We start from the raw sequence: 11028 nt of genomic DNA, 5'->3' as shown, positions 1-11028 counted from the left end.
TGCGGGTGTCAATTCCTTTTTACGAAAGACTTTCATGTTCTGATATTTCCATATCACGTATCCGCAAATCCATTTTAAAGCTTGCCATATGATTTTGTCTATCAAATTATTTGCGAGATTTTGATCGAGTGTGAAAACTTCTTCGATGCTCGAAATGGAAGAGGACCAAATATTCCACCATCAAGTGTGTTAAGTGTTTGACAATGGAGCTCTTAACTTTTTTTCGTATGCTAACCAATAACATTTGTTTAGATGATAAAATTTCCAGAAGTTATAAAGATAAGTTTCAGAAAAAGAAGTTAGTTGTTTAGTTGTTTTTAAAATAAGGATTTTATCAATGGTAGCCCTTATAATCGTCGTTAGTGTTAGTGGTATCTTGTGACACCACTAATTTGAAACTTTTTTTTACAAGTAACATTCAAATTGTATAAGACGTCACTAAATTTAGAATGTGTGATGCTTCCACCATTCACTTATATAGATCCATCAACATTTGTTACTATTTTCTAATAATATTCTTCAATGTATACAAAGAAATTTGTATAACCAACTATAATTTAGAATATTTTGGTGAATCTATCAAAATAGAGTCACTAATAATATCAACTTCCATATTTTATGAGTCACAATATACTTCTAACTAGTTTTCGAACCCTCGCTTCGCGACGGGGGTTCAGTATTCAATGTATTTTATTGCGTTTAGTTTGTAAAATTATTTCGTGGCTAACGATGATGTCGTTGAAGTGCAACTCGAGTCGAACTAAAAGGTATAACCCGTGAAAGATTTAAATGTTATTTTAAATTAACAATATATGTGCATCTCCGCGTTTCGCTATGGAATTGTCGACTTTTAAAAATTTAACGCAAAATCAACGTGTATGAAAAGTACCCCAAATATTTAGCGTTTTTTTAAAAAGCGTCCGTTTTGCGTATAGTTAGTGACATTGTGTTCCTAAAATTATTTCGAGTTTAACGATGGTGTCGGAAAAATTTAACTCGTTGCGAGCGAGAAGATATGACCAGTTAAATATTTGAGTGGAGTTTATTTAAGATTTTTTTATGAAAATAGCTATTTGACACTTTACCTCTTGTTTGGGGGGTCGATTTGAATTTTTGAAAACAGTATGGGGAGCTTTTTTGATGGAATGAAATTTAGTTAAAATAAAAAAAAAAGTTAAAAAGTCAAAAACACTCTTAGTTACTATTCATAACTTTTGTCTATGAGATATAGTTGTCTGATGTCTGATATCCTCTTAATTTGTTTTGAAATATTTTTTGAAATCATCCTAAATATGTACTTCAAAAATAAGCTTTACACACAGCAACAAATATCCATCCATCTTCTTGACTAAATATGTCCACGCTTCTTCCTCTAACCTTTCCTTATTCCTCCTCTAAAAAACCAACAGCAACTTCTCATCGCATCTTCCGTCTATCTGCTCAGTCACAAGAAACGGTCTGTTTTTCTTAACCTCTTATTCAAATTAATATTTTTTTTTTTAAAAATTATTTATTAAATCAACATTTACGAATTTAACCAACTATTGTCTCTTCTTTCTAACATTTACAGATACAAAAAACAACAATTGAGTACAAACCCGGCTTGTTGGACCATGTCTTCCTCAATCTGTTTCGCAATAAAATGGTTCAGGTTAATATAGATCATAAGTCATATCAATAATAGGCTGTATTTTACTAAAAATAAATAATATATGTGAATATTGGATATTTGGAAACAGGAAGTTGGATGGGATTCAAAGAAGCCAGGTTACGATGGACTCATAGACGTTGCGAATCGACTTATGCTGGCTAGAACCAACTCCGAAACTAAGGAAGCAGCAGTACGTTTTATCTACTTATTCTGATTCCAATTTTGAATAGGAATTTTCTAATGTCAACCCTAACGGGCCGTTTGGCTCACGGAATCCAATAGAATTTCGGCGGAATTGAAATTGAATTTAGACATGAGTATGTCTCTAAATTCAATTTCAATTCCGCATTAGATTCTGTGAGCCAAAAGGGGCCTAAAGGTTTCCTTAACAGATGTTTTTGTGCATAAATAATTGGATACTTGAGGGTAGTTATTATCATGGGATGGTGGTTATTAAAATGTAAAAATAAAACTTGCATGTAATAATTCTTTAATGACAAGTTGTCATTAGAAAATTTCTTTAGACGGCAACAAATAAGGTTTTCTTGTTCAAGGGAGTATTTTTTATTTGGATATGTGTGGTTCAACTTGGTTATTAACTTAGATGTGTGCTGTCTAAATGGGTTATATGTGACCGTTTTCAACCCATTTTCCATACATGTGAGGTTTAAATGTGAGATATCTTGTTAGAATCAGAGTCCCAACCACTGGGCTATCATGGGATGGTTTCTCATCAGCTTTTTTTCATAGTTCTGGTAAAACAAAAAGGGAGGAAAATAAGTTACGGTGTGGTTCATTTTCAGGTTCGTATATTAAGATCATTATTTCCTCCGTTACTGTTAGAGCTTTACAAAATCCTCATTTCGCCCATTGGTCAAGGGAAATTAGCATCTGTTATGGTAGGTGAGTTTTTTTTTCCCCCCATCTTTACCGTCATACTCGTATTAACTAAAATGTACTTGTTACATGTTTGTTATATTCAGTTGTTCATATAACAAATTCCCGAGTGCTAAGTTTGAGAATTTTTGTTTTCTGGAAGCAAGGGTGACAGCATTGTCTTGTCAGTGGCTCATGGGTACTTGCAAAGTCAACGAAGTTGATCTTCCCGATGGGTCATCATTGCCGAGTGGGGTAATTTTGTAATTTTTACTTTCCGTGTGTATCTATGGTTATTACATGTCATCTTGATTGACCCATTTGGCCATTTGGGCCTTGGTGATGTAGGTGTTTGTTGAACGATGCAAGTATCTAGAAGAGAGTAAATGTGTGGGGATATGTATGAATACATGTAAACTTCCTACTCAGGTCAGCGTGAAATCTCTACTGATTCAGTAGCACTGCATAGTAGAATTGGTATTATTTAAGTGTTGATTGTGATTAGATTCGATTTGTAGGCGTTCTTTATGGATCACATGGGGGTTCCTCTACTTATGGAGCCAAACTTTAATGACTATAGCTGTCAGGTAAATGATACTGGACTGGTTTAGTCGGTAATTTCGATTTAAATTTGCTCCATTTAAAGAGAATTGGAGATGTAAACTGAATATTGAACATAGTTTGCTAATTACATAAGTTGTTAGTTGTGATATTGACTGTCATTATACCCTAATTCTAAGAATTTGATGTGCAGTTTAAATTTGGAGTTACTCCACCAGAAGATGATAGCACTTTGAATGAACTTTGTTTAGAGATCTGTCCAAATGCATCCCGACGCAGAACAGTAGCTACCAGCACGCTTGAAATGAAGTGCCCAAAGGCATAACAACTGCTTCTTGTAATACAAAGCTTGCTCTTAATCAAATGGTAATGTATAAGCTAATATTAGATATTCCAAATACAGAGTACAGAGATAAGATTAAGAATATTGCTCGTGATATTATGTACTCTGGTAACAATTAAAAGTAAATAATATTGCAGAACTTTGAAAAGATAAGAAAGAAAAACAGAATGCAATTGGTTGTCGAGCAGAGTTCTGATGGTCCATATATGCAGCAGCTCTCAACATGAACCCTCGAGTCCTTTTCAGCCTGAACTAGTGCTAATCTTACCCAATAAATTTTTGTTCTTGTTACAATAGCCTTTCTGATTTGTAGGGACAATTAGGGTATGTAATCCATCCATCTTATTAAACTAACTACCAAGTCATTATGTGTCACACCCTCAAATAGGGCCGGGGGTATTTGCGACTAATTATATCAAATCAAGCAATTGTATAACGAGAACGAATCTATATGAGACGTTTTATATAACTTTTATTGAGTTTTTGCAGCGGAAGATAAATAGTCATTACATTTTATTGAATGAACAAAGCATTAAATGTTTTTAAATGGAATGATAAGTAATGCATGAAGACTCCAAGCATAGCAAGCAATCATCATCAAAGCAGTACATCAACAGCTTCTAATTACCTGAGACAAACATGCTTAAAAAGTCAACACGAGGTTGAGTGAATAACATAGGTTTAATTTTGAGTAAGTTTGTTAGACCACAAGATTTAAATAAAGTCGATATATCATGTATATCAAAAGTATGCCATGAGCGTATAATATCAAAACTAAACGATTTTACCCCGTAACAATACATATGTAATTGTCGAGATCATTATTATACCACCAATTGACCTGAGGTCAACAGTGCGGGATGCTACTCCCAATAGTGCTATCTATAATAATTCCGTTTGCCACTTTAATTCATCTAGCAATTAATGATATTACAAAGCAGGGATTTGTATGTTTCAAATGAACATAATAAAATACTCATGTTGGTCGCATAATAAGTTTGTACTTGTGTCTAGCATGTCAAAGCATTTAAAATAAAGCATGTGTCTCACCCCAATGTAAAAATATAAAAATGTAAAAGCGGGGCTATGAAATTCACCTTAAATAGCAGTTGAAGTATTCCACGCAAGAAGGAAAGTAAAGCAAGTAAGTGATCTGGATATCAACATAGAGGTATAACGTTTGATTAGTTAATGTCTAACTTGACATAAAGTATGTTTATTAATATAGCAACTATATTGACAGTGACGGTTTTCGAGAAAAGTTCCTATTTTTCAAAAGTTTCTATTTTTGGAAACCTACTATTTATGGAAAGCTTCCACTTATAGTAACCTTCTAGTTTAAGAATGTTCGGGTTATAATTCTTAACAAAGATGTTGTACAATCTCGCCCAAACTTCGTCGCTAACATGCAAGTCACTCGAATGATCTATTGTTACCGAGCGGCCCAGGATCTCTTGACCAGAATCTAAGTCTTGGCATTCAAGATCCACAAGCGTCCCATAATGGTAACAAGGATCACCCTAGGCCACAAGTAGCGGTGATGTTTGTAGTCTTTGTATGCTATCTTTAATTATAACCTTCGCGTTAGGTGCGTATATACATATATATTCATTAATTCGATTTTAATTATAATTCCTATATATTAATTCATAAAAATACTTTTATAATTTTTAGTAACATATATTACTAATTATAACATGTTATTTATTTTTATTTTAATTGCATATAATTTATAACATTATTTACATGTTTCGGTAAAAAAAATAATAAAACGAAGTAAATAGTAAAAAGTAAAAAGTAAAAAGTAAAAAGTAAGTAAAGAATACTTACTAGTAGTAATTCTTCAAAGAGGGAATGAGAGAAATTTTGGTGTGAGTTTGAATGAGAAATGAGGGGTATTTATACTTGAAAAAATTAGGTAAAAAAAAATAAAATAATTAAAAGAAAAAGAAATATTTTAATTTTTAATGGAATTTTAAAATTCAAAAGTATTAAATGTTAGGTCATGGGATAATGCAAAAAATAAAATAATAAAAGTAATTTTCCATTATAATTTTTAATTAAAAAGTAATTTATTTATTATTATTTTTTTAAATTCATTTATTTTAAGGATTTTTTTTTATATATATATTTTTTAAATAAACAAATTGATTTAGTACTTTTCCAAGAATATTTGTCAATATTTTTTTATTTATTTAATTAATAAATACGAATTTTGCATAAAAATAATAAATAATTCAGTATTTTGTATTTTTAATAATAATTATGATTTTAATTATTAAACTATAGTTTTAGTAAGTTTGTAAATATTATTACATTTATATATAATTGGATTTATTATATAGTTAAATATATAATACATTAACTAAATAATAAAAGTGATACAAAGTTTATATACTTAGTTAAATTATGTCAAATTATATAAATTAATAATATATTATTTATTTAAGCGTACGTTGTTGACTAAAAATTACTATTCGGTCAATATTTAATTGTATATAACAACCCTTAATACATATAGTCAGGCAGATAACCCTAGGGTTAATTCAGTAAATTTAGAAGTCGAAAAGTGAGGGTTGTTATAGTACCTCCCCGTTAATAAAAACTTCGTCCCGAAGTTTTAGGTAGACTTCTCGGATGTATCAACAGTTGAGAAGAGATGGGGATATTTCTGTTTCATTTGGTCTTCACGTTCCCAGGTATACTCGGGGCCACGTCGTGAATTCCAACGGATCTTAACAATAGGTATGGTGCTTTGTTTCAAGCGTTTAGCAGATCGGTCCATGACTTCTACGGGTTCCTCTATGAAGTGCATTTTATCATCAATGTGAATGTCATCCAAAGGAATAACGAGAGTGTCATCAGCGAGGCACTTTTTAAGATTCGAGACATGAAATACGTCGTGTACGCTGCTAAGTTCAGCAGATAATTCTAATCGATAAGCCACGGGTCCGATTCTTTCAGTAATCTTGAAGAGTCCAACAAAACGCGGACTTAGTTTGCTTCGTTTACCAAAATGAACGACGCCTTTCCAAGGGGATACTTTCAACATGACTTTGTCACCAACTTAGAATTCCAAATCTTTCCGACCTTTATTAGCATAGCTCTTCTGTCGGCTGCGGGCAGTTTCTATTCGTTTCTTAATCTGAACTATCTTTTCGGTTGTCTCGTGTATGATTTCAGGACCGGTTAACTGTCTGTCCTCTAATTCATCCCAGCACAGTGGGGATCTACATTTTCGTCTGTATAAGGCCTCAAAAGGTGCAGCCATAATACTTGAGTGGTAACTATTATTGTAAGAGAATTCAACCAAAGGCAAATGTCTATCCCAGCCTTTGCCGAAGTCGATAACACAAGCGCGAAGCATATCTTCCAACGTTTGAATGGTTCGTTCACTTTGACCATCGGTTTGCGGATGATAAGCAGTACTCATATCGAGTTGAGTTCCAAGAGCAGTTTGTAAGGATTTCCAGAATCTGGAAGTGAATCTACTGTCGTGATCGGATATGATTGATATAGGAACACCATGACGAGAGACAATTTTTTTGATATACAGTTGTGACAATCTCTCTGTAGTGACCCGAACTTTTCCATGTTTATATATATATTAAATGAAATTGTTATTTTACATGATTAAGTGTTTCCAACATGTTAAGCAATCAAACTTGTTAAGACTTGATTAATTGAAATAGGTTTCATATAGACAATTGACCACCCAAGTTGACCGGTGATTCACGAACGTTAAAACTTGTAAAAACTATATGATGACATATATATGGTTATATATATAGTTAACATGATATTATGATAAGTAAACATATCATTAAGTATATTAACAATGAACTACATATGTAAAAACAAGACTACTAACTTAATGATTTTGAAACGAGACATATATGTAACGATTATCGTTGTAACGACATTTAATGTATATATATCATATTAAGAGATATTCGTACATCATAATATCATGATAATATAATAATTTAAAATCTCTTTTGATATTATAAATATTGGGTTAACAACATTTAACAAGATCGTTAACCTAAAGGTTTCAAAACAACACTTACATGTAACGACTAACGATGACTTAACGACTCAGTTAAAATGTATATACATGTAGTGTTTTAATATGTATTCATACACTTTTGAAAGACTTCAAGACACTTATTAAAATACTTCTACTTAACAAAAATGCTTACAATTACATCCTCGTTCAGTTTCATCAACAATTCTACTCGTATGCACCCGTATTTGTACTCGTACAATACACAGCTTTTAGATGTATGTACTATTGGTATATACACTCCAATGATCGGCTCTTAGCAGCCCATGTGAGTCACCTAACACATGTGGGAACCATCATTTGGCAACTAGCATGAAATATCTCATAAAATTACAAAAATATGAGTAATCATTCATGACTTATTTATATGAAAACAAAATTACATATCCTTTATATCTAATCCATACACCAACGACCAAAAACACCTACAAACACTTTCATTCTTCAATTTTCTTCATCTAATTGATCTCTCTCAAGTTCTATCTTCAAGTTCTAAGTGTTCTTCATAAATTCCAAAAGTTCTAGTTTCATAAAATCAAAAATACTTCCAAGATTGCAAGTTTACTTCCAAGTTTTCTAAATCCATTCCAAGTAATCATCCAAGATCAAGAAACCTTTGTTACTTACATTAGGTTATCTTTCTAATACAAGGTAATAATCATATTCAAACTTTAATTCAATTTCTATAACTATAACAATCTTATTTCAAGTGGAAATCTTACTTGAAATTGTTTTCGTGTCATGATTCTGCTTCAAGAACTTTCAAGCCATCCAAGGATCCTTTGAAGCTAGATCCATTTTTATCATTTCCAGTAGGTTTATCCAAGGAACTTGAGGTAGTAATGATGTTCATAACATCATTCGATCCATACATAAAAAGCTGTCTTATTCAACGTTATAAACTTGTAATCACTAGAACATAGTTTAGTTAATTCTAAACTTGTCGCAAATAAAGTTAATCCTTCTAACTAGACTTTTAAAATCAACTAAACACATTTTCTATATCTATATGATATGCTAACTTAATGATTTAAAACCCGGAAACACGATAAACACCATAAAACTGGATATACGCCGTCGTAGTAAAACCGGGGGCTGTTTTGGTTGGGATAATTAAAAGCTAAGAAGAACTTTGATTTAAAAGCTATACTTCTGGAAAACTGATTTTTCTTATGAACATGAAACTATATCCAAAAATCATGATTAAACTCAAAGTGAAAGTATGTGTTTCAAAATGGTCATCAAGATGTCGTTCTTTCGACGGAAATGACTACCTCTTTCAAAAATGACTTGTAACTTGTATTTCCGACTATAAACTTATACTTTTTCTGTTTAGATTCATAAATTTAAGTTCAATACGAAACCGTGGCCACTGGAATCACTCAAAACGGATTAGAAACGAAGAAATGGCGAGTAAAACAAGATTGATAAAAACTACTCATTTTACCTAGGTGAAAGTTAGTAATAAATCTATTCCAACCATAACCTAATCAACTTATATTGTATATTATGTAATCTTGAGATACCATAGACACGTATACAATGTTTCGACCTATCATGTTGACCCATCTATATATATATTGCGGAACAACCATAGACACTCTATATGTGAATGTTGGAGTTAGCTATACAGGGTTGAGGTTGATTTCAAAATATATATATAGTTTGAGTTGTGATCAATACTGAGATACGTATACACTGGGTCGTGGATTGATTCAAGATAATATTTATCGATTTATTTCTATACATCTAACTGTGGACAACTAGTTGTAGGTTACTAACGAGGACAGCTGACTTAATAAACTTAAAACATCAAAATGTATTAAAATTTTGTAAATATATTTTGAACATACTTTGATATATATGTATATATTGTTATAGGTTTGTGAATCAACTAGTGGCCAAGTCTTACTTCCCGACGAAGTAAAAATCTGTGAAAGTGAGTTATAGTCCCACTTTTAAAATCTAATATTTTTGGGATGAGAATACATGCAGGTTTTATAAATGATTTACAAAATAGACACAAGTACGTGAAACTACATTCTATGGTTGAATTATCGAAATTGAATATGCCCCTTTTTATTAAGTCTGGTAATCTAAGAATTAGGGAACAGACACCCTAATTGACGCGAATCCTAAAGATAGATCTATTGGGCCCAACAAGCCCCATCCAAAGTACCGGATGCTTTAGTACTTCGAAATTTATATCATATCCGAAGGGTGTCCCGGAATGATGGGGATATTCTTATATATGCATCTTGTTAATGTCGGTTACCAGGTGTTCACCATATGAATGATTTTTATCTCTATGTATGGGATGTGTATTGAAATATGAAATCTTGTGGTCTATTGTTACGATTTGATATATATAGGTTAAACCTATAACTCACCAACATTTTTGTTGACGTTTAAAGCATGTTTATTCTAAGGTGAATACTAAGAGCTTCCGGTGTTGCATACTAAAATAAGGACAAGATTTGGAGTCCATGTTTGTATGATATTGTGTAAAAACTGCATTCAAGAAACTGATTTCGATGTAACATATTTGTATTGTAAACCATTATGTAATGGTCGTGTGTAAACAGGATATTTTAGATTATCATTATTTGATAATCTACGTAAAGCTTTTTAAACCTTTATTTATGAAATAAAGGTTATGGATTGTTTTAAAAATGAATGCAGTCTTTGAAAAACGTCTCATATAGAGGTCAAAACCTCGCAACGAAATCAATTAATATGGAACATTTTTAATCAATAAGAACGGGACATTTCACTCTCCATCTTGTCGGTCTCCTTGATCGGTAAAAAATGAGCAGATTTAGTAAGACAATCTACTATGACCCATATAGTATCATTGCCACTAGAAGTCTTGGGCAATTTAGTAATAAAGTCCATAGCGATACATTCCCACTTCCACTGTGGAATATCCGGTTGTTGCAGTAAACCAGAAGGTTTTTGATGCTCGGCCTTAACTTTTAAACAAGTAAGACACTTGCTCACATATTCAGCAATATCAGATTTCAGATTAGGCCACCAATAAAATTCTTTCACATCGTGATACATCTTACTGGAGCCTGGGTGAATAGAATATCTAGTCTTATGTGCTTCATCCAAGACTAGCTTTCGCAGATTTCCGAATTGAGGAACCCAGATACAGTTGTTGTAGTACCGTGTTCCGTTCTTCTTGATTTGTAATTGGTTTTCAAATCCTGAAGGTCCTTCATGTTTGATATTTTATTGCTTTATAGCTTCTAGTTGTGCTTCTCGAATTTTAGCTGTCAGATTTGTTTGAATGATCATATTCAAAGCTCGCACTTGGATAGGCTTGACTTGATCCTTTCGACTGAGTGCATCAGCAACAACATTTGCCTTACCAGGATGGTACTTGAGTTCACAGTTGTAGTCATTTAGTAATTCGACCCAACGTCTTTGTCTCATGTTCAGTTGCTTTTGATCAACGATGTGCTGGAGACTCTTATGATCGGTGAATATGGTGAATTTTATTCCATAAAGATAGTGTCGCCATATCTT

General features: G+C 32.3%; 1 protein-coding gene across 1 annotated transcript; it reads left to right on the top strand.

Moving 5' to 3' along the window:
* Positions 1-1307: 1307 nt before the first annotated feature.
* On the top strand, positions 1308-3413 carry LOC139855817 (beta-carotene isomerase D27, chloroplastic). The gene is made up of 8 exons (XM_071845059.1): positions 1308-1456; positions 1571-1651; positions 1740-1841; positions 2455-2554; positions 2691-2782; positions 2876-2956; positions 3046-3114; positions 3282-3413. The coding sequence occupies exons 1-8, from the start codon at positions 1355-1357 to the stop codon at positions 3411-3413; spliced, it is 759 nt and encodes a 252-aa protein (XP_071701160.1). The 5' UTR covers positions 1308-1354.
* Positions 3414-11028: the final 7615 nt, after the last annotated feature.

Source organism: Rutidosis leptorrhynchoides, chromosome 6, assembly GCF_046630445.1.
Source record: "Rutidosis leptorrhynchoides isolate AG116_Rl617_1_P2 chromosome 6, CSIRO_AGI_Rlap_v1, whole genome shotgun sequence".
NCBI lineage: Eukaryota > Viridiplantae > Streptophyta > Magnoliopsida > Asterales > Asteraceae > Rutidosis > Rutidosis leptorrhynchoides.
This window is presented reverse-complemented; position numbering and strand designations above follow the sequence as displayed.

Excerpts from the sequence above, each read along its gene's own strand:
- LOC139855817 (XM_071845059.1), top strand. The coding sequence starts at position 1,355 with ATGTCCACGCTTCTTCCTCTAACCTTTCCTTATTCCTCCTCTAAAAAA. Across the intron at positions 2,555-2,690 it reads ATTAGCATCTGTTATGGTAG|CAAGGGTGACAGCATTGTCT; the intron begins GTGAGTTTTTTT and ends GTTTTCTGGAAG. Across the intron at positions 2,957-3,045 it reads CATGTAAACTTCCTACTCAG|GCGTTCTTTATGGATCACAT; the intron begins GTCAGCGTGAAA and ends TTCGATTTGTAG.